At 41.4% G+C, this 25,312-nt stretch overlaps 1 protein-coding gene across 1 annotated transcript in view; it reads left to right on the plus strand.

Annotated features, from left to right (window-relative positions):
- The window catches only part of LOC124775452 (juvenile hormone esterase-like), a 188,368-nt gene that overhangs the window by 129,894 nt on the left and 33,162 nt on the right, over nt 1-25,312 (plus strand). The window contains exon 8 of the mRNA XM_047250284.1: nt 2,114-2,280. Within this exon, the coding sequence (XP_047106240.1) occupies nt 2,114-2,280 (167 nt within the window). The remainder of the gene's footprint in view (nt 1-2,113; nt 2,281-25,312) is intronic.

Raw genomic sequence — 25,312 nt, forward strand, 5'->3', positions numbered from 1 at the left:
GACATGAGCGACCACCTGCAGATGGGTGCACCCTGTACCCTTCATGGCATCCGGAAGGACCCTTTCCACATCTGGAATGACTCCCCCCGGTATGCACACGGAGTGCACATTGGTTTTCTTCCCCTCTCTTGCTGCCATTTCCCTAAGGGGCCCCATTACGCGCCTGACGTTGGAGCTCCCAACTACCAGTAAGCCCACCCTCTGCGACTGCCCGGATCTTGCAGACTGAGGGGCAACCTCTGGAACAGGACAAGCAGCCATGTCAGGCCGAAGATCAGTATCAGCCTGAGACAGAGCCTGAAACCGGTTCGTCAGACAAACTGGAGAGGCTTTCCGTTCAGCCCTCCGGAATGTCTTTCGCCCCCTGCCACACCTTGAAACGACCTCCCACTCTACCACAGGTGAGGGATCAGCCTCAATGCGGGCAGTATCCCGGGCAACCACAGTCGTAGTCCGATCAGGGGATGCGTGGGACGAGCTGGCCGTCCCCGACAAACCCCCATCCCGACCCCCACAGTGATGCCCATTGGCAACAGCCTCAAGCTGTGTGACCGAAGCCAACACTGCCTGAAGCTGGGAGCGAAGGGATGCCAACTCAGCCTGCATCCGAACACAGCAGTTGCAGTCCCTATCCATGCTAAAAACTGTTTTGCTAAGAACGTCTGAACTAATCTACAGAGAGCGCAAACAAATCGACAAAATTTAAACGGTTATTAAAATACAAGATTGCCTAGTAAATGCAGTAATGCTGCTACTTGCGCACTGCTGACACTGCTCGGCGGCGGAAGGAGACTAAGCGAAATTACACTATTCAGGTACTAAAACACGATGCTACACTCTCAAATACTATAATACGCTCGAAATTTATGAATTAAACAATGCAAGTACCAAAAACACGCAAAGAAATTAAGAATTAAACTATGTAACAAATGAGTGAGCTAGGAGTATACGACTTGCTGCTCAGCTGCTTATCCAACGGCGGCAGGGAGCACACTGACTGCGACCAACCGACACTGGCCGTTCAAAACAAAACAGTAGACAAACGACTACGCGAATTTACACTATTCAGGTACTAAAACGCGAATGCTACAACTCTCAAATACTATAATACGCTCGAAATTTATGAATTAAACAATGCAAGTACCAAAAACACGCAAAGAAATTAAGAATTAAACTATGTAACAAATGAGTGAGCTAGGAGTATACGACTTGCTGCTGCAGCTGCTTATCCAACGGCGGCAGGGAGCACACTAACTGCGACCAACCGACACTGGCCGTTCAAAACAAAACAGTAGACAAACGACTACGCGAATTTACACTATTCAGGTACTAAAACGCGATGCTACAACTCTCAAATACTATAATACGCCCGAAATTTATGAATTACACAATGCAAGTACCAAAAACACGCAAAGAAATTAAGAATTAAACTATGTAACAAATGAGTGAGCTAGGAGTATACGACTTGCTGCTGCAGCTGCTAATCCAACGGCGGCAGGGAGCCGCAGGTTTTGTGGCGTCGGCACAACGTTTTTCTGTTACGGGCATTTGCATCACTGATGAGCAATTTCGGAATTCCGATTCGTCCTGTAATTCGCGACATATGGAGCTTCTTTCGTGTTCGTTTGGTGCTGACAGGTTCGCGAATGTAACAATCAGTTCAGCAGTGACTTTACAGCTGTCGTCCTCTTATTTTTCCTCACAATTTTCCTAAAAGACTGTCTGTCACGATCACTCTGCATACGCTTCTGTCCACGCTGTGGTTTAGTGGATGTTTTCCAGCTTTCCCGGTATGCGGTCAAATCTTCGATACGCTTCCTCTTGAAACATAAAACACTCCGGCTGCCGTGGTTACCCACCATACGAGCGCCAACAATTTGATCACGTTCGAATTCACTTAGCTCCGACATAAGGCATTCACAACTACACAGAACACTGTTTTGACCACGACTGACACTTTCAAGGTGTATGAGGACACCATGCAAGTGCTGCTCGTGGTCAAATAGAACTCCTCAACCTGCAGGGTTGCTTATCATCTGCATTTATGTTCAAGCGTACATTTCTCGTGGTGTCCCTGTACTTTTTTGTAGTTTGGAGTGTTGTTCCACTGCAGTGATGATGCGGCGGTCCTCCTGGGCACCAGGGGGAAAGGGTTATCCCGGGCTGCTGCCGCCACGTGTGCGGGAGAGCTGCGAGGGGCCGCGGCTGGAGAGGGCGGCTGCGCGGCTCAGGAGCTTCTACCTCCACGGCGAGGACTTCGACGAGGACAGTTTCACCGAGGTACGTAACAGCCGCCCATTCCGTGCAGTCACAGTTAACCCGCACGATTAACTGAAGAAGCAGATCGTAAGAGATGGAAAAGAGCCACCGTGGTACAACAACCGAGTTAGAAAACTACAGCGGAAGCAAAGAGAACTTCACAGCAAGCATACATATAGCCAAAGCCTTGCGGACAAACAAAAATTACACGAAGCGAAATGTAGTGTGAGGAGGGCTATGCGAGAGGCGTTCAATGAATTCGAAAGTAAAGTTCTGTGTACTGACTTGGCAGAAAATCCTAAGAAATTTTGGTCTTATGTCAAAGCGGTAGGTGGATCCAAACAAAATGTCCAGACACTCTCTGACCAAAATGGTACTGAAACAGAGGATGACAGACTAAAGGCCGAAGAACTATATGTCTTTTTCCAAAGCTGTTTCACAGAGGAAGACTGCACTGTAGTTCCTTCTCTAGATTGTCGCACAGATGACAAAATGGTAGATATCGAAATAGACGATAGAGGGATAGAGAAACAATTAAAATCGCTCAAAAGAGGAAAGGCAGCTGGACCTGATGGGATACCAGTTCGATTTTACACAGAGTACGCGAAGGAACTTGCCCCCCTCATTGGAGCGGTGTACCGTAGGTATCTAGAAGAGTGTAGCGTTCCAAAGGATTGGAAAAGGGCACAGGTCATCGCCGTTCTCAAGAAGGGACGTCGAACAGATGTGCAGAACTATAGACCTATATCTCTAACGTCGATCAGTTGTAGAATTTTGGAACACGTATTATGTTCGAGTATAATGACTTTTCTGGAGACTAGAAATCTACTCTGTAGGAATCAGCATGGGTTTCGAAAAAGACGATCGTGTGAAACAAAGTAAGAGCATATGGACTATCAGACCAATTGTGTGACTGGATTGACGAGTTCCTAGATAACAGAACGCAGCATGTCATTCTCAATGGAGAGAAGTCTTCCGAAGTAAGAGTGAATTCAGGTGTGCCGCAGAGGAGTGTCGTAGGACCGTTGCTATTCACAATACACATAAATGACCTTGTGGATGACATCGGAAGTTCACTGAGGCTTTTTGCGGATGATGCTGTGATATATCGAGAGGTTGTAACAATGGAAAATTATACTGAAATGCAGGAGGATCTGCACCGAATTGACGCATGGTACAGGGAATGGCAATTGAATCTCAATGTAGACAAGTGTAATGTGCTGCGAATACACAGAAAGAAAGATCCCTTGTCATTTAGCTACAATATAGCAGGTCAGCAACTGGAAGCAGTTAATTCCATAAATTATCTGGGTGTACGCATTAGGAGTGATTTAAAATGGAACGATCATATAAAGTTGATCATCGGTAAAGCAGATGCCAGACTGAGATTCATTGGAAAACAAAGGAAGTAGGTTACAGTACGCTTGTTCGCCCACTGCTTGAATAATGCTCAGCAGTGTGGGATCCGTACAAAGAAAACAAAGGAAGTAGGTTACAGTACGCTTGTTCGCCCACTGCTCGAATACTGCTCAGCAGTTTGGGATCCGTACCAGATAGGGTTTGATAGAAGAGATAGAGAATATCCAACGGAGAGCATCGCGCCTCGTTACAGGATCATTTAGTAATCGCTAAAGCGTTACGGAGATGATAAACTCCAGTCGAATACTCTGCAGAAGAGACGCTCAGTAGCTCGGTACGGGCTTTTGTTGAAGTTTCGAGAACATACCTTCACCGAGGAGTCAAGCAGTATATTGCTCTCTCCTACGTTTATCTCGCGAAGAGACCATGAGGATAAAATCAGAGCGATTAGAGCCCACACAGAGGCATACCGACAATCCTTCTTTCCACGAACAATACGAGACTGGAATAGAAGGGAGAAGCGATAGAGGTACTCAAGGTACCCTCCGCTACACACCGTCAGGTGGCTTGCGGAGTATGGATGTAGATGTAGATGCAGAAGCAGTCTGGAATCTAACAGTTGTCGAAATTTGAATACAATGAAATATCGCTAGGTGTCTCTTCACGCAACCTCCTTGGTTTAGTATGGCAAGTGGCTGATCGATTTGGTTAGTTGTTGGTGCTGACGAGTTTCCATGACTCTGTGGCTTTGCAATGCCTCCTCACCTGGACGAGTAATAAGTCTCCGTATTTTTTTTTTTTGTTTTAAACTTGGGAAAACTGCTGTAGACATTTACGAAATGTTGAAGCAGTCAAGGTTTTAGGTCAAATACTGACGTACGACTAGTAAGAGCATTCGAAAGACGTGTCAACGTCGAGTGATGATGACGACCGTTCAGGTCGGCCGTCAACTGGCATCAAAACAGAGAGAAAGTGAGGGACATGGTACTGCAAGTTCGTAAACAGACAATACAAGACATCAGTGTCATCTTGGGCATACGTTATCGGTATACTTGCCTCGGCATGCGTACGTAATACATTCCAAAATGGGATTTTCCCGTGCTCATACCTCGGGTTCTGTTGGCGGTAAAAAGGTAGAGTCAAGTGTTTTCGATAGCCCTTGGGCTAGGAACCATCTGTATACTCTACAGAAGGATCGTCTTCGTGTCACTATCCTACGGGATCGAAATATGGGTATTACACACTCCCTCTTACTTAGGCAAAAGGACCGAATCGGCTGGCTCTTTTTGCATTTGTTGTGGTCCACTGTGGGCTTGATGCAACTTATGGAGGTACCGTTAGTTTATGGGCTGTTCCTCGGCAAAGCCCAAGAAAAGGGAAATTTTCGCCATCACCAGAGGTCCAAAACCCAGCCGAGAATCCCAAGACGGATACCCACAGCAAAGGGCTGAAATTTTTATAATAATTCCTAAGATCCTGATCTCGAACAACCTTGGAAATTTTCTTGATACCTTTATCCGTTTCCAATAGATAGAGGTTCAAAGTTACCTACTTCTACACGTAAAATCCGGTATGAGAGCAAATCTAAATAACAAATAACCACAGAAAATTGCTCAAATTGTAACGGTATGTTCTCTAGGCACTTATCTAGAAGAGCTATCTCACTCTTTTCAAAAATATTTATCCTTTATCGGGAAACACCTCAAAAACTTGTTTTTCTTGGTACCAAAACCCATCGAATTCCGAGACGGCTGTGCGCAGCAAATGGCTCTAATTTTGCAATGTGTTCCTAAGATTCCGATCTTGAACGACTTGGAAATTTTTCTTCATACCTTTATCCGTTTCCGAGATGCAGGGGTACAGTGTTACCCTACTTGTACACGTAAAATACGCATGTAATAAAATCCGGGGTGAGGCGAAATTGTAATTTATAAAGTGACATAGCACGGAGAAATATACTGCGAAATGTCTCCATTATAATCTGGGAACCCCCATGTTGTAGTACTAAAGCAAATACAAAATCTTTATGCACGTAATATCTGGTCTGAAGTGTTGAAACTTCCCCTTTGAACATTTCTACATGACTGTGCTTAACCTGACACACAATATTTTGTTAGCGCAACGCAATCTGACTTTCAATAATTCGTACAAAAGAATGGGCCCTGACTAACATTAACCTATACCTTTCACAAATCACTTACCTCACAAAAATCTTCGCTGCTCAAGCTACTGCAATACAGCGAGCGCCACTACTGCCAGCTAAATAAAAGATTCAAACTATGGAAGGCACTAACTACTGATAGGGATAGTTAGCAAATGAAAGATATTAATAGAGAACGAACAATGTATTTACCTTGATATCATCACAAGTCATAATATATATATCAGTTCATGACAAATTACAAACCTCCGCCATCTCTCTCCCCACATCCACCACTGCTGGCGGCTCACCTCCAACTGCGCAACGCTACGCGCTGTTCACAGCCAGCTGCCTAACACTACAGTGGCGAGTATTACAACAATGCAAAGCAGACACAGACTGCCCACAGCACAGCCAGTGATTTTCATACAGAGGTGGCGTTACCAATAAAAAAAACCTAAACAGCCTACTTACATAGAGAAAACATAAACAGCCTACTTACATAGCCCCCATGCTCCCCACAAAAATTTTTACAAATTGGGTTGGGCAGTGCCCAATACAGATTTGAAAAAAAATTTTCATAATTACAATAACAAAGAAATCAAATGCACACACTTATTGATACAACGTTGGTCAAAAGCTAAAATTTTGTCACAGTCCATAAAGACAGTCCTGATCATTCATTACGGTGAAATATAGTGCTTTTCTCAAAGTCTGAGCAGTAGAAGAAAATGCACACAGAAGTAGTGGATTTCCATGCAGTCTTGAAGAAGTAGTGTTGTCCTTCCAATGGAAAGACAGTGCTGACTCTTGATATGCATACAGGTAATGGGCCACAACAGAGCAAACCCACAGCAGAGTCAGTCGAAATTTTGAAGAGTATTGGTAGGTAGGTCATCACAGAGCAGACCCACTGTAGTCCTGGTAGAGATTACGGTATTGGTGGGCCACCAGAGGTGCAGACCCACTGCAGTCCTTGTAGAAATAATGGTATTGATGGATCATCAAAGATGTAGACCCACTGTAGTCCTTGTAGAGATAGCCAGCAGCCATCTGTTGTGACTGTGCAGGTGCACAATCACCATTGAAGAGTCTTGCGGATAATATAGCAAGTCCATAACCACCACTTAGGCACTCACAAAGTTTTTGGAATTGTCCTTAGAACCAGCAATGCTGTTATCCAGTCCCTTGCTGAATTATTAACACACGTTCAAACACTAACAGTCCCAACTTCTCACATATTATCCATATACTATGACCAACAGAAACGTGTGCAGTGAAATGTAACTTACAAGTTAATAATATCATGAACTGGTGACAATTACAATTTTATAACATAAGAATACAATTACAAAGGTACAAAATACATCATTAAAGAACATAACAATACAGATAACATTTGTAGTAAAACCGGCTTTACAAAAGGATAGAAATAGACATATACATCAGTGTTACAGGAATTATGACATGAGTACAGACATAGAAGATCAGAATAACTAGCGAAACATCAACTTCACACATGAGCATTTAAACAGAATGAATAATGTCTAATATCTTTACAAAGTAAATAACATATTATTAATGCCAATTATATTTGAGGATAACAGTATTCCTCATCATAGTGAATGTAGCTTAATATTAAAAGAAGAAAAAATTCTATGAAACTACACAGAGACAGGAAGAAAACAAATACACAAGGGTACACAAACACATAGTGGGATAACACCAATAGGAAAGGACAGGGTTCGTTTTCAGTGTAACATTTGGTACTGCAGTCCAACCCAAAACTTCATATATCTTTCCTCTTATTGCATCCTTTGTTTCCACCAAAAAAATTCTATCTAAGCATGCTTTCTGTATTTATATGTTCACACATTTCTTACCTCAACATATATTTCCAAGAAAATTCTACCTAAACCTGTTTTCTGTACCTTTTTTGCATAACTTTTCAATGCATTTCTTCCAATTCATCGCAACTCATTCTCTTAGAGGCTACCCCCTCTTAAGCTAACTTAAATCTACTGAGCTCAGATACTAAACTAAGGGACGAGGCAATGCAGCATCACATAACAAATCAACACAAACAGCAATGCAAAAAATGCAAATTGGCAAAGCTAGCAGCATAAATTAGCAAAAGTCAAATTCAATAACACTATGCCTGGCAAACAGCAGCAACTTATACCCAAACATGACATAGCGCAAGCAGAAAAAATATTACACTAAAATGGCCATGTCTAATACCTATGTCACATCTTAACATTAGAGTGATGCATCACAAAAACTTACGCTAGTAGATAAGTTACCAAATCGTAAAAACATTATTTATGCAATTCCTGTGAAGGGAAATTTCTTTTTGTGCTCCCTCATTTGTTTTGGATGGATCATAAAATTATTTACTGGATCTGTAGGCATAAAATATTTATATTAGTACATATATTAAATTTTATTTTAACCATTGCTGCAGTGCAGCTAGAAACTTGATATTAAACAAAATGTGTAAATAAATACATAAAGCAAGCCATATGGCATTTTTCTTAACTAGCAAGACAATAGCTGTGAAATGTTTCTCATCGTTTCATTAGGCATTTCAGCAATTAGCACAAAGTGCGAGTAATCATATGTTTTCAAGTAAGGAGGGTGTCGCATTAGCGATGAAAGGCACACCCTAATGGCTTGTTCTCCAGGTGTTTTCCTGTGCTCTGAAAGGCACGCGCTAATGGCTTTTTCTCCACGCGTCTGACACAGCTGGGTGCCCACGACGCATTATGTGTAGGTGGTCCGTTAACTTTCTTACGGAAATATTTACGACAGCAATTTTCGCTAAAGTGACAGTCTCACATAAAAATACTTCACAGGTCAAGAATTAGCGTTGCAAATCTGTAGAAACAAAATCCTATGAATATAACAGTGTCCAAAAAATGTTCAGTGGCATTGTGATACATTCACACATGATTCACACATGTCATAACTCTTAAAGTACGATTCTTGGTTTCCAACATCCTTTTTCACAAATCAGAGTCCCTAAACACTACTCATTATTCCTTACCTCATTATACATAAACATATTCGTCGACACTTCTTCAATATTTCATCATGAGAAATACGTAGCATAATAAACATTCCTCAACAACATAATACACATCGTCGTCGTAATAATAACATCATAACACCTCAGTCAAATCTCAAAATCGTCGTAACTTCCTCCAATAATTTCCAAGCCTAAAAAAATTCTCTGCTCATGTCAAAAGTGTCAGCTGCCTCAAACGTACTTTAAAAATCATGAATCCATACCAAATACATCATTCAAAGCTCTCATAGTATCACAATGGTTCCAAAAAAATATGAAGAGTTCACACAGTACAGACAAAATACAATTTCGTAAGTGTGAAGTTATCCAACGGTGTAATTACGTAAACATGTGTCACTGATGTAGTAAAAATAAATGTTTGTCTCTCTCAGTTAAATGATCAGATAGCTGTGTAAATTGTGTATTAGAGAAATATGGTACCGATGTGTAAAGTTGTATAAGCAAATACCATATTAGCTAGGGTTCCTTGTGGTTGCCACACACATGGTACACAAAGTAGGCATGTACCCCCCTGAGGATTAATGTAATTATACCCTCAGGTGTTACATATTACAGCAATGGAATGAAATGTATCACGGAAAACTTTCTTTGTAATTCAAAAATCTTTAAAAATAAGTGTTTTAAGTATAAGATTAATCACTCAAATGCGTGTCCTGTAGCGCTAAATGTGGATCTTGTTGTAAGATAATCTCTGTGGAAGTGTCGTAGTTATTTTCCTCCGAAAGCTAAGTTCTGCAGAAGCCAATGTACTTACCTCATGATAAACAAAAGTGAAATGCTTTGCGTATAGATATCGTAGTTATTATGCTTATTGGCGTGATGAAGAAAGTACTGTACAATAACGTATTGTTATGCCACGAAAAAGGCTGTCTCATTGTTGCTATACCACAAAAGTTACTACTAAAACATGTTTTTCTTCCCAGAAGAATACAGAAAAACTGTGCAGATATAAAACAGAAACACTGCAAAAGCAACATTGTAACTTGTTACTCATTAGTAGCGTCGTGATAAAAATCGTGTAGCTGTCACATAAACTAACCTCTGTGTCATCTGGTATCTCTCAGAAAGCACTTTAAATTCAGAATTTATTTTCAAATAAACCAAAATGTTGCATTAAAATCTCATTAGCAGTACTGGTAAATGTTCTAAGTATGTGAGCCTGATAGTCGTTACGTAATCGTGCAACTAACAAGCAAGAATGTACAAATACAACACTGTGTCGTCTGTTCACTATAACAATGCATTCGTAATTTCTGTTTAAAAATGTTCCCTAGGTTCTAGACTGGATATTTAACTTCAAACATTGTTGCATGTTAACAGTTTCTTAAGTCTGACAAAGCATACTAGAAATGTGAAGTGAAAAGTTTTATGGCAAAGACAAAGGTAAAAAGCAGATTATCTCTCAATAAACGGTTTTACATGTGAAATGTGGTGTAAACCTTTACTCTTCATAGTACTCAGAGTTTGAACTTGAATGCAATTGTCAGGCGGTATACGTCGGTAAAGAATACTGGAGTTTTTCTCAAGGTTAGCGTCTATGTTATTTTTCTCTGAGCCAGCCGGCGCACGCGGCTGCCTGCGGTGTGAGTCATTGTCTGTTTCTTTGTTGGCGCGCGTCGTTATTGGGATTAGGAGACCTAACTTCTACAAATTCGCCTTGCCGAGAGGGCCCTGCCCTGTTTAAATCCCGCCAGTTCTGATGGAATTCAGGTCTGTCGTTTTGTCGGTAGTTTCTGTAGAGTCTTTCTTGTCGGTTAAGTGGTGGAGAATTTCTCCCTGAATCGTAACTGCGCGCTGAACTGTTGCGTCTGAAGTTATTCTGCCTCCCTTGATAATAATTGTTTTGGTTCCCATATTGTATGTTTCTCTGATTGTCTCTGTGATAGTCATTACTACGGAAATGCGATCTTTCTCTGTAACTATTATTACTCTGCCAACGGATGTCGTACGGGTGGTGTCTATTTTGGTCACGATTTGCGTTGTAAGAATAGCCTTGTCGCGTCCAGTTATTATTTCTTTCATCGCGGAATTGCGACTGATGTGATCTGTAATTGTTGTGTTCCTGCGTTCTGCGATTGTCAGTGTCACTTTCCAGTTCTTGTAACAGTCCCTGAAAAGCTTCAATGTCGTCTTTGCAACGTCCTGCCAAAATAATATGTCGTAAATGTTCAGGCAGTTTGATTAAGCAAATGCGGATGAGTTCTGAGGGGCTGTATGGGTTTGAAAGATACTGATTCTTATGCAACATGTCTTCAAAATATTTGACAAGACTGGAAAATTCAGATTGTTCGAAATGTTTCATCATTATGATGCCATGTTTTACACGGTCTTGTGTGGCTTGAGACCAATATGCTGAGAGGAAGGCATGGTAAAACTCTCCTTCACTGTGGCAATCGTGAATTACCGATCGCATTCTTACAGCTGGTTCATTCTCCAAGTAGCCACACATAAATTCTAATCTGTGTTCTAACGACCAGTTGGGAGGAAAACAATGAGAGAATTGATGGAGCCATGCTTGTGGATGAATGTCGTTGGCAGAATTCTTAAACGTTTTGAATTTACGTGTAGTAATGAACAGCTTATAGTCAAAATCGTCATGTCGGCGAGTCGCATGTCGGTCATTGTTACTTCGTTTCGGCGGTTCCATCTCAAAATCCAATGCGCCTTGCCAATTTCTTTCACAATTTCCGAAGTGCCCTGTGTTGTTATTTTGTGTCTGTTCCGTATTTGTATGTCCCTCTTCCCGTATTGGGGCGCGAGTGTCCTCTAAAATACGTAATTCTTGTACTACTTGTGCCAACTGATCTTGCACTTCCCGGATTTCTCTTTTGTACTGTGTATTGATTTGATTTTGATTTTGTTTGAATTTTCTAATTTGTTCATACTCTTCTGTGTCAGTGAAGGCTACAGGTGTTGTGTCATTCAGATCATCATCTACCTTTGTAGATAAGTTAGTGAACTGATCTGAAAGTTCGGCTACTTTATCCGATAGTGAAATCATTTCCTCTGTATGTTTTTCTGAACCAAGTTTCAGAGTGTCCATTTGTGTTGCAATCGTGTCTACTGTGACCTTTAAGTTTTCCTGAGTTTTTGCAAGTTGCGTAACCGAATCGGTAGATGCAACTGAGTCAATTTTAGCTTGCAAGGTGTTGTGATTTTCATGAAAAATAGTTTGCAGTTCTTTTATGGCTGCTTCATGATTCTGTAATGCATTTTCATGCCGCGAAAAAATAGGTTGGAAATGCTCACAAATTTGTGATTTTACGTCATTACAGACTTTTTGACATTTCGATTCAATGTTATGTAACTCACTAGTTAAATCTTCACGTGTTTGTTCAAGTGTGGTGTCTAACTTTTGAAGATTTTGTTCCATTGTGTCTAACTTTTTGAGATTTTGTTCCACTGTGTCTAACTGTTGCTGTGTTTGTCTCTGATTTTGTTCCATTTGTTGCATTAATTGCAATAATAATGTATTAGTGTCTGGAATCTGTTTCTCTACGCTTTTCGGCAGTGCATTTGCACCGACAACATTCACATTTTGACAAGCAGAAAATGTGTCTTGACTTATTTGAGAAAACGGTGATGACCCAAAACCTGAATCTACAGTATTTGCGTAATTGTGTCCTGTCATTTCGGATTCCTGAGGCGAGCTGTTGCCGACCGATCGATCGATAATGCTTCCCTCTTCACTAATTGTTTCACTGTCCACGCCATTGTTTGCCGCCCGCTCCATTTCCCTATGCACAATTACCAAATTACTACTTTGAACATCAGTTAATTCATAACTCGGTGGCGCTAACACACTGCTCTCATTTTCACTGTCATTTCTCAGTTTCACACGACAACACAGAAAAAACACAATTTGAAGAGCAAAAATAAGAGAACACATTAACATAACACTGAAAATAATATCTAGTTAATTACAGCTGCGAAATACTTGGTGCAAATCTATATGCATGCCACAACTGTTTTACTGTACAACAATGAAAGGCTACAACTACAAAGGAGATTCTCTCTACAATTACGCACTAGCAATAAACAAAAGCTACACTAAATACACAAACTACAAGAAAAATCAGAAGATTCCAGTGAGGTATCCTCGGCTAAGGGTCGACATATGAAACTTCCCCTTTGAACAATTTATACAGGACTGTGCTTAACCTGACACACAATATTTTGTTAGCGCAACGCAATCTGACTTTCAATAATTCGTACAAAAGAATGGGCCCTGACTAACATTAACCTATACCTTTCACAAATCACTTACCTCACAAAAATCTTCGCTGCTCAAGCTACTGCAATACAGCGAGCGCCACTACTGCCAGCTAAATAAAAGATTCAAACTATGGAAGGCACTAACTACTGATAGGAATAGTTAGCAAATGAAAGATATTAATAGAGAACGAACAATGTATTTACCTTGATATCATCACAAGTCATAATATATATATCAGTTCATGACAAATTACAAACCTCCGCCATCTCTCTCCCCACATCCACCACTGCTGGCGGCTCACCTCCAACTGCGCAACGCTACGCGCTGTTCACAGCCAGCTGCCTAACACTACAATGGCGAGTATTACAACAATGCAAAGCAGACACAGACTGCCCACAGCACAGCCAGTGATTTTCATACAGAGGTGGCGTTACCAATAAAAAAACCTAAACAGCCTACTTACATAGAGAAAACATAAACAGCCTACTTACAGTGTACGCAACGGTGTATAACGCAACACGAAGTGTTTAGTGCTATTGGCAAGGGATTTCAAATTGTTTCCTTATTTCTAGATTTGCAGAAGGCTTTTGACACTACCTCACAGACGGCCTGTAGTCAGATTACGTGCTTATGGGATATCGTCTCAGTTATGTGACTGGATTCGTGATTTTCTATCAGAGAGGTCACAGTTCGTAGCAAGTGATTTCTGACCTTCCCCAAGGCAGTGTTATAGGCTCTCTGCTATTCCTTATCAATATAAACGGTTTAGGAGACAATCTGAGCAGTCATGTTTGGTTGTTTGCAGATGATGATGTCGTTTATTATCTAGTAAAGCCATCATAAGATCAAACCATATTGCAAAATGATTTAGAAAAGATATCTGTCTGGTGCAAAAATTGGCAGTTGACCCTAAATAATGAAAAATGTAAGGTCATCCATGTGAGCCCTAAAAGGAATCCGTTAAATTTCGGCTGCACGATAAATCAATCAAATCTAAAGGCCGTAAACCCAACTAAATACGTGGGAATTACAATTACGAACAACTTAATCTGGAAAGAACACGTAGAACATGTTGTGGGGAAGGCGGACCAAAGACTGCATTTTGTTGGTAGAACACTTAGAAAATGCAACAAATCACCTAAAGAGACTGCCTACACTACGCTTTTCCGTCCACTCTTGGAGTACTGCTGCGCGGTCTGGGATCCTTACCAGACAGGATTAAAAGAGTACATCGAGAAAATTCAAATAAGAGCAGCACGTTTTGTATTATCGAGAAGTAGGGGGGAGAGTGTCACTGACATGATACACGATTTGGGATGGACATCATTTAAACAAAGGCGTTTTTCGTTGCGGCGGAATCTTCTCACGAAAGTTCAATCACCGACTCTCTCCTCCGAATGCAGTATATTTTGTTGATGCCAACCTACATAGGGAGCAACGATCATCATATTAAAATAAAAGAATTCAGAGCTCGCACTGAAAGATACAGGTGGTCATGTTTCCGTGCGCTGTTCGAAGTTGGAATAATAGGGAATTATTGTGAAGGTGGTTCGATGAACTCCCTGCCAGCCACTTAAGCGTGATTTGCAGAGCACTTGTATAGATATACATGTACATGTAGATGAAGATGTATGTTGGTGCGTGAGAAATAGTGTGGTGCAATCATGTTGAGAATTCTAAAAGTTTGTTCATACGTGGAGCGCCCTCTCCTGCAGCTTGACCATGCCAGACCACACACGAGCGCTTTGAGATCTGCAGCAATACAAGGGCTTGGGTGCACCGTCCCGACGTGGCCCCGTGCGATTCTCATCTGTTTCCAGAACTTAAAGAACAGTTTCGAGGACTTCACTCTGTTAGTGATAAGCGGCGCAAGAGGAGAGATTGTGGCTCTGTCACAAAGTCAAACGTTCTATGGTGACGGTATGAGCAAACTGATCTCTCGTTGGGAGAAATGCGTTCGTCGTCAGGTGACTATGTTGGGAAATAAATATGTAGACATGAAGAGTAAAGGGGTAGATGTTAATAACGTTTGGTTTAATTAAAAAGTTTTAAGAGTTTTCCCGAAAATAATTATGAGGCTTTACTCTTCAGCACTCCTTCGTACATCTGCATCTACATCTACACGACTACCGAAAAGTTCCCACTTGAGAGCCTGGCAGACGGTGTTTTGAACCGCCTTCTGTTTCTCTACCGTTCCACTCTCTATCAGCGCGTGGGAAAAATGGACATGTAAGTCTTTTCATATGAGCTCTTATTCTCATTTTATTACGGTGTCTTGAAAGGAGGATATAAGATGAACATCAACAAAAGCAAAACAAGAATAATGGAATGTAGTCGAATTAAGATGGGTGATGCTGAGGGAATTAGATCAGGAAATGAGACACTTAAAGTAGTAAATGAGTTTTGCTATTTGGGGAGCAAAATAACTGATGATGGTCGAAGTAGAGAGGATATAAAATGTAGACTGGCAACGGCAAGGAAAGGATTTCTGAAGAAGAGAAATTTGTTAACATCGAGTATAGGTTTAAGTGTCAGGAAGTCGTTTCTGAAAGTATTTGTATGGAGTGTAGCCATGTATGGAAGTGAAACATGGACGATAAATAGTTTGGACAAGAAGAGAATAGAAGCTTTCGAAATGTGGTGCTACAGAAGAATGCTGAAGGTTAGATGGGTAGATCACATAACTAATGAGGAAGTATTGAATAGGATTGGGGAGAAGAGAAGTTTGTGGCACAACTTGATTCGAAGAAGGGATCGGTTGGTAGGACATGTTCTGAGGCATCAAGGGATCATCAGTTTAGTATTTGAGGGAAGCGTGGAGGGTAAAAATCGTAGAGGGAGACCAAGAGATGAACACACTAAGCAGATTCAGAAGGATGTAGGTTGTAGTAGGTATTGGGAGATGAAGACGCTTGCACAGGATAGAGTTGCGTGGAGAGCTGCATCAAACCAGTCTCAGGACTGAAGACCACAACAATATCTCCCGGTGACGGATGGTGGCAATAGAATATTTTCTCATTCAGAACAGAAAGTTGGTGATTAAAATGTTGTGAAAAGATCTCGCAACCTTCTTTTATGGTTCTTGAACCAAGTGTTAGCTATGATTAAGTTATGCTCTGTGCAAAATTCCAACAGACGGCTTCCTCTTTCATTTCTTAGCCCCAATCCATATTCACCTACTATATTTCCTTCTCTCCCTTTTCCTACTGTCGAATTCCAGTCACCCATGACTATTAAATTTTCGTCTCCCTTCACTATCTGAATAATTTCTTTTATCTCATCATTCATTTCAGCAATCTCTTCGTCATCTGCGGAGCTAATTGGCATATAAACTTGTACTACTGTAGTAGGCGTGGGCTTCGTATCTATCTTGGCCACAATAATGCGTTCACTATGCTGTTTGTAGTAGCTTACCCGTACTCCTATTTTTTTATTCATTATTAAACCTACTCCTGCATTACCCCTATTTGATTTTGTATTTATAACCCTGTATTCACCTGATCAGAAGTCTTGTTCCTCCTGCCACCGAACTTCGTAATTCCCACTATATCTAACTTTAACCTACCCATTTCCCTTTTTAAACTTTCTAACCTACCTGCCCGATTAAGGGATCTGACATTCCACGCTCCGATCCGTAGAACGCCAGTTTTCATTCTCCTGATAACGACGTCCTCTTGAGTAATCCCCGCCCGGAGATCCGAATGAGGGACTGTTTTACCTCCGGAATAGGGAATTAGATTAGGAGAGTGGAGAGGGGAGGGTGTCACGGGTATAATAACTGGAAACAGAAAAAGTATGATGAGAAAAAGTAAAGATTATATAAAATGGAGACTGGCCATAGCTAGAAAAGTTTTTCTGAAAATTAAAACTTGTTAATGTCAAATATAAATCAGCGAAACTTTCATTGTGATGTCACTACTGTAAGGCCTGGAGGCCACATCAGTTCACGTAATGGTTAAGGCGACTGCTCGCAGAAAGCAGTAACTGCGTATTCGGGTCCCGAAGTGGCACAGATTTTCGATTGTCACTACATGTTCAATAATCTGTAGATTCAGCGTATATGGATGCTTTGCAGTGGTATAATTTCATGCCATTGCGTCTTCATTGATTTCGTCCCAATTGATCTTTTTATTTCATTTCAGTGCATTTAATTCATTTCAGTAGTTAAAGAGAAGAAAATGTGGGAGATCCGGGGGGGGGGGGGATAAAAACTGTAGAAATAGACTAAGCTTGATCACAGAAAACTGGTTGAAGTGGATGAAGTTTGCAGTACTTACGCAGAAATGAAGAATCTGTAACTAAACAGACTATCGTAAAGGCCTGCATCAAACGAGTCTTCAGACAGATAACCACAACAATAAGACCTTTGTACATTCGACTTAAAGGCAGATCGTGGTGTGACAGTTGTCGCTATATCTTTATGAAGTAATGGGAGGAGGTTCGTTTCCTGTTCTGTTGTTATTGTTTTAGCCACTCCAAACTCCAATATATCCAATTATTTACAAGAACTTGTGCTACGCTTGCTACCATTTCTGCGTATCATAAAAAATGATCTATGGTTGTATGTACCTATTCCCTGCAGGTGTTTTATTTAATGGAGCTAAAACATCAATCCCAGAAATTCGAATGGTGCTAATGCTTCAGGCAACCTCTGCAATGGTGCTCTTGTTCGACACAAATCCTGTCTCTGTGCACATTCTATGCAATTCTACACATGCTGGTTTACGCCTGTCTGCCTATTCCTCCGTCAATACCTTTCCATTACCCTCTTGTCGGTAGATCTGCAACCTCCTTGACCAGTTAATATGAGGTCATGAGCTTCTTGTAGCACTCTATTCCTTAGCTACGCTAGTACCACTACCCATGGTCCCAACTTGTTTTCTCTGCATCACAACCCATCCTGAACACAAAACTGTGACTGCTTAAAATACTGCTTACATTCATCATCCACTCTTTGTGCACCTTGCCATTCCTTATGCTCATTACCCCCAATACGTAATACTGCTGCTTTGCTACTTAAGCCATCAGCATCACCATGCTTCTTCCCAGGTTTATGCGTAACTTCGGAATCAAATTCACTTAGTCTTACTGCCCATCGAGACAACCTACTTGAAGGATCCTTTAACCTCAACAACCATTTTAACGATGAATGAATTATTATTTTAAACTTTTTACCGTTCAGATAACATTTGAAATATGTAATTCCATATATAAGGCTTAACATCTCTTTCTCTGTTGTGGAACAACTTCTTTCTGCAGAATTTAGTTGCCTTGATGGGTAAGCTACTGGATGTTCTACGCCTTCTACCTCTTGTAACAAAACATAGCTAAGTGAATGATTTGATGCATCATATAATAAAACAAATTGTGTATTAAAATCCGGAAATATCGAACTCCGACTCGATGTTACAGCTTCTTTTAGCTCCTCCTGACACTCTTCTGGCGACAAAAATTTAGTTCCCTTTTTCAACAATTTTGTGTCAATGGTCTAGCGAAATCTGCAAGTCCCTTTACAAACCGGCAGTAATAGTTCGCAATCCCAAGAATGATTGCAGCTCCTTTATAAATTCTGGTAAAGAAAATGCACGTACAGCTCTAATTAATCTTGGGTCTGTCTTAACTCCATCTTTACTTGTGATATGACCCAAGTATGCTACCTCTTCCATCACAAAATAAATATTTTTCCATACTCCGTGTTAACTTTGTTGCTTTTAACCTTAGGACTGCTTCTCTTAATCGCTGCATAGGCTGTTCTATACCACTCCCTTAGACGATTATGTAATCGAGACACACTAAGCATTGCTATGGTTTCAAACTTCTGAGTACTCCGTCCAGCAATCTCTGAAACGTTGCAGGTGCATTTTTCAATCCGAATGGCATTCTTCTTAATTGGTTATGTCCCCAGGATGCCAAAAACGCTGTTTCCCGTCGATCCTGTGGGTCAACCTCTATCAAGTGATAACCACTCTCCAGATCCAATGTTGAAAAATATTTGCATTGCCCTAAATAATCCAATGTTTCTGCGATGTTTGGCAAAGGGTAAGCACCCGTTATGGTTTTCGCATTTAGATGTCTGTAATCACAAGAAAACCTATATTTTCATGTTCAATTCACTGATTTTTTTAGCGCGACGACTATTCCTGGCCCCCACGGAGTATTACTTTCTTCAATTATTCCATCTTTCGCCTGTTGATCGATAAATTCCTTCAAAATTGTCTGCAAGTACCTAAGTATTCTGTACGGTTTGCGATAGACTCGTGGTTCATATCCTGTTGATACGTGGTGCTGTGTAAAATACATAGCAGGCAATGGCCCTTTTGGAAAAAAATAAATCCTTAAAGTGCTTCACTTTCTTTAATAAAACAGTTTCAAAGGTGTCCGGCAATTGTCCGTGGCTGACACCCCTCGCGTCCTATTCTTCTTTCTCCAGGACGTCCATATTAGAGATTTGTTAATCCTGTGTTCTCTGCGTTAAAATTATTTACAAAAACAGGTACCTTTTTTCACCCCTTATTTGTTGTATGCATACAATACCTCTTTTTAACCAAGCAACCTGCCTGATCTAATACTTCATTCTCTTCCAATGATTCCGCTACACACAAAGTTCCTAACTCTGCTAAACTCAGCAGTGACCCAAAGTGATTTCCCAGTAGCCCTAGAATCAAAATTGCACAAATTAAGTTTTAGTGTGATCGTTAACAGTTCAATCGGTTTGTCTTTCGCAACAGAGACCCTTTGTGACACTGCTGAACTGGCAATGGCTTCACCTACTGAAACATTTTTCCATCAGGTTCCACCGTATGTTGCTGACGATCGATTATGGCACAATGTTGAAATAAGAACTCTAATCCCAGTATCATGTAGCCTCATTCACATGTGGCAGAATCTCTACATAATGTTTAAATTGAACTGTATCCAGCCAAAAGTCTATGTCCACCAGTCCTAATAGTGTGACATTTTTATCCTCCACTCCATGCAGTCTGTACCAGTGGCAAACCCCATTGCTTATATTTCAACAGAACACTACTGGCAACTGACACATGCGCCCGTGTACCCAATAATATCGTGCAACCATTTTTTCGTACTATACCTCTTATCGCACAGTCCACCTTTGCATACGGTTTTGTAGCACCCAATATTACTGGGAATAACCGTAGGTGGACCTGGGGTTCCCGTTGGTGTTTAAGCCTTATCCCTTCCTGGTCCTCTACTTCTAAAAATATTATTTTCTCTTACTTTATTCACATCATCGTGAGACTGGCAACTCAGCCTCCACACCTTAAACATTTTATATTATTTGCAAACACTGTCCGTTTACCCTGCATTCCAGTTGACAAATCAATCTCCTCACATTCTATAGCTAACTGCACTGCTGTGCAAAAATCCATCGAACCCCCTGACCGCACATGTCTTAACATTTCTGCATGCAACCCTCTTAAAGAAGCATCGACCGCCCTCTGTTCAGCTTCTTACAAAATAATTTCATTAACTGCAGCATCCTGTCCAAATTCATAGACACATTCATTAATTTTCCTCATCCCATCTGCAAATTGCTCCACAGTTTCGGTATTTTTTTTAGTTACTACCCATAATTGTTCCCTACAGTTCCTGGCACTACCTCGTTTATCTCTGAATTAACCCCTCTTTAAATTCTTTGAATGTGTTGGCTCGCTTAAGAGCTTCTGTATATCCTACATAAGTTTTCGCTTCCCCTTTTAGTCTCAGTTCTGCAACATCCAATAATACCTTATCAGCCCAAACTCCCACTTGAGCCAGATTTCCAAGGTCTCCCACAAAGCCCTGCATATCCTCGGTTGCCTTACCAGAAACAGGAGCAATTAAACTTGTGAGTGACAAATCTACACCCCGTTGTGACGTTCGCAATTCTACCTACCCATGCAGTTCTGTATTATCTGCTATTAATTGTGCTACCTTTTGAAACAATATGCTTACTGCTTCCAGCTGTCACTCATATTGGGTCTCTGGTTCCGTCTAAGCTTTGTCTTTGACAACACTCACTTTGAGAACTAACACTCACAAGAAAAGAAAACGAAATATATTAACCTAATTCTTAGGTCTAATAATGATGCATCTCGACTCCCGGTATGCCTAGCCATGTGCCCCCAATAGTTACAGGTAAACATTTTACCGGAACGTATTTCATTCATGGTGCTGAGTGAGCCTCAAGGCAAATCTAACAAGCACTAACTTACCATCATTCCCATTACCTCTAAAATTAGACAAATTCACTGGTTCTCAACATGCAATAAAATCTACTTTACAAAATCCTCGACAGTCAAACTTCTTCTCCATGACCACAATAATTTTTTTTACTCCTTGTACTGTAGGCTGTAGGTTCAGACATTTCTCTAAGAAGGCAACGTCAGTGTTCTGACACCAGTGTTGAATGACCATTGGTTGTCACCCATGGAGAGTGAAACGAGACATCATGATGATAGTAGATTTGTTCAATTAATATGCCTATTCTGACCCTCAGTTGTGGTACATCATAAATGGCTTGTTGGAGGCGTCCAGTCGCCTCTCACGCGAAACAATAGACGTCTTGCCGAGTGTAGTGGCAGTCGAATGCCACTGTCAGCAGTGTCTCCGGCTGCGAACATGATGACAGTGAGGTGGCGCAGCTGACGATGGCCATGAATTTCCTCCAGCGAATGGGCGGCTCCCTCATGACTCAGGGCAGGCTGCCCTGTCTTGTGGTTGAACAACGGACCCAGTATTGCTTTACAGGAGGTCGTTCCGGGTGTCACAGGCTCGTTGTGTAAGCTGTGATACTGAGACAAGAATCATTTAATACATAGATGACTGAGTACTTATACGCTCCAGACATGTTAAGACATGTGCTCTAAATACTTCCCTGGTGGCAAGTGAGGAAAGGCTTCTGTCCTTCCGCTTGCGTATTGCAGTGTCGACTGTTGCTATACTCCGCCCATCTGGCTGCGCTTTGCAACACCATTTCTTTTTTTCGGCAACGTTTTGCTTTGCAATGCACAACACTCTCACCTGTCTATGGCTGGCTCTGTTCCAGCTCACTTCCGCTCTGGCGTAGTTTTTGACCAAATACGGTCGATAGACTATATCAGCTTCAGGCCCCTCTGACACTATGTGGACAGCAAATAATCATCGCTATGCACTGCCGAAAAAAAAGGCAACATCCACAAGGACTGTGTTCCATGGCACCAGGGGGAGAGGGGTGCGTTGGATACTGAGAGGTTGGAGTATTAGTGATTTATTTGTCACTGTCATTGGCGGTCAGATGTCGTCAGGAAGCTTGTCCATTTTAACCATACAGGCAGTAACTGTGTTGAGTTTAAAGATGAACAGTGTTTGCAACATTCACTCTAGGGTAAACCATGTACATCAAAGTGTGCGTGCTTCCTGTTGAAAAGCTACAGCCATTTGAACGGGATCGCATAGTGGCCTGCGGGAGACTGGATGGACGTTTCGATGGGTTGCTGCCCATGTTGGGCACTATGTATCGGTATTGCGCTGTTGCTTCCAACAGTGTTCAAAATGGTTCAAATGGCTCTGAGCACTATGAGACTTAACATCTGTGGTCATCAGTCCCCTAGAACTTAGAACTACTTAAACCTAACTAACCTAAGGACACCACACACATCCATGCCCGAGGCAGGATTCGAACCTGCGACCGTAGCAGTCTCCAACAGTGTTATGTGAAACATTCCCTCAGCTACAGACCAGGTTCTGGACGTCCAGTTAATACAGATGCATGTCAAGATCAACACACTGTGCGACGGGAGCGGCCGACCGGAAGACGAAATGCAGGCAGATGTCGCCCCTGCTACGTCACCAGGGGCCACTGGGAACCTTCTGCTTGCAGCAGAATTAGGATCACGTGCGCGTCTGCTCAAGCTACCACTGACACCACGACGACGCCAAAATCTTCTATGGAGACGTAAAAGAGTCGACTGAAGCTCAGAATGGCGATCTGTTGTCTTCAGTGATGAGAATAGGTTGTGTCTGCATGTGAAAGACGGATGTACATACGTCTGGCGTAAACCTGGTGAGCTGCCTGTTCCAGACTGCATCCGTCCACAGCACACAGGTCCCATCCCATGCTTCGTGGTGTGGTGGGCAGTCAGTACAGCTAGCACTCACATCTGGTGTTTCTGCATGGTAAAGTTACCAGTTCCGCTACATTTCACGGGTTGTTATCGCCGTAATACTGCCGTTTCTGGTACAGGAACGCGGTCTGCTCTTACAGCAAGACAGCGCACATCCACATACGACTTCTCTGGCGCAGCGTGCTCTTCGTGGTGTACAACAGCTGTCCTGGCCAGCAAGATCACCAGATCTCTCGCCAATTGAACACATATAGGACATGGTGAACTGGGTGGTGACTCGTTCTCCAGGGTCTTTTAAGAATTATTGCCGAGTTGCAACAAAAGGCACAAGCTGCTTGGGACAACGTATCACTGGATCTACTGTGTAAGGCCGCGACACTTTGGGCGTCCTTTACTGTAACATTTGTGTTTCATTTGGTCGGAATTTGTTTTCACATACTCGTACAATGATTAATTACCTGCACCTCACTTGTCGATAAAATGACCTTGTTACTGAGGGTATCGCTTTTTCTTCCAGCAATGTACATCTCATAGAGTGTACAAAATATCGGTGTCCGCTGAGATGAACCTTCTGTCCTAACATAGTGTGATCGGGCGTCTCGTTAAACGACCTCCATTGTTTCTTTCCATAACATACACAAGTATTTTCCTCTCAGTTAACACTTAAAAAGCTTGATAATTACTGCACAAATACCTTAATATACGACTATGAAACAAGATCTCGACCGAATAAATAAGCCAAGGAAGAATAAACATAAATGTAAAAACAGTATTTGTACTAAGGAATAAATTTTATAACAAATTGTCTAAAGAGTTGAAACAGATTTCTAAAAATAAACTTCTTTAAAAAGATGGTCAAAAATACATATTAATCTTTAACTTATGTATAGTAAAGGGTTATTTAGCCCTTTCAGCCTAGTGATGCGTATGGTTCAAATGGCTCTGAGCACTATGGGACTTAACATCTGAGGTCATCAGTCCCCTAGAACTTAGAACTACTTAAACCTAGCTAACCTAAGGACATCACACACATCCATGCCCGAGGCAGGATTCGAACCTACGACCGTAGCGATGATGCGTATGACATCATCATATTAACAGCTCCTCAAGACCAGGCTATTCTTCCAAAGATTGTAAAGAACATTGCAGGACCCTCCAAAATCATTGTGATTAGACTGGTTACCGTGAATTCGATAAAAGAGAGAGCATCAGGCTGAATTGCATTAAAAAACGTAGTGTTGCATGGTGTCTAAGCTATAGTACATGTAGCAGGACTTTCAAAATATCGTATCAAGGCAAAAGAAGCAAATAATTTGAAAATTATAGTTGAATGTGTAAATTAACTAGTAGACGGTTTGAAAATTATGTCAATTTTGTTAACTTGTTACTTGGAACTCATTAGGAATTTGTTACGATATCTAACGCAGTACACTATAATATACTAATTGATCATATTTATATTTTAATATAATTTACCAGTATTTTCCTGCTTTAGTCAAAATTTCTTGCTTGATTACTAGATGATTCGCAACGATAAATCACCTTCAGTGGAAGAAATATTGTTACTCCTCAAAGGTGATTTACCTGATCTGGACCTTGATATGTTTGATGTGGAGAAAGATACTGAAACCGCTAAGCGGCAGGACCGTATTGAGTCAGATACACGGTTTGTTCGAGGGCTGGATCTCGATATGGTTGAAATTCTGGACACCTAAGGCAATGTTGAAGATGATGTTCCCTTGGCTTCAAGGTAGTTACTTGTTAGTCCCAACTGTGAAGCACATCATTCGGCTCAGAGAATTCAATGCAATAGACGCCGGGAGCTACGATGGAGAATGAAGGACGTCTAAGGAGTGGCTACATCATGTACCGCAATTTTCTCTGACCCTTCACAAGATGAACTGTCACCTTTAAATAAAATCTATACTGTACACAGAAAACTGGTGCATCTTTGGATACAAATGTTCGTGAAACGGAAAAGTATCTTGGGATGCACACCCTTTCAGGTGTTGTGAAAAAGCCTAGTTATGGAATGTACTGGCCGGAGGCTACAAGATTTCCTCCAATAGCTGACTCCTTGCTTAGGAATAGGTTTGATAAGCTATGAATTATTTACAAGTGAACGACAACACTGCAATCAAACAAAG

Source organism: Schistocerca piceifrons, chromosome 2 (genome assembly GCF_021461385.2).
Source record: "Schistocerca piceifrons isolate TAMUIC-IGC-003096 chromosome 2, iqSchPice1.1, whole genome shotgun sequence".
NCBI lineage: Eukaryota > Metazoa > Arthropoda > Insecta > Orthoptera > Acrididae > Schistocerca > Schistocerca piceifrons.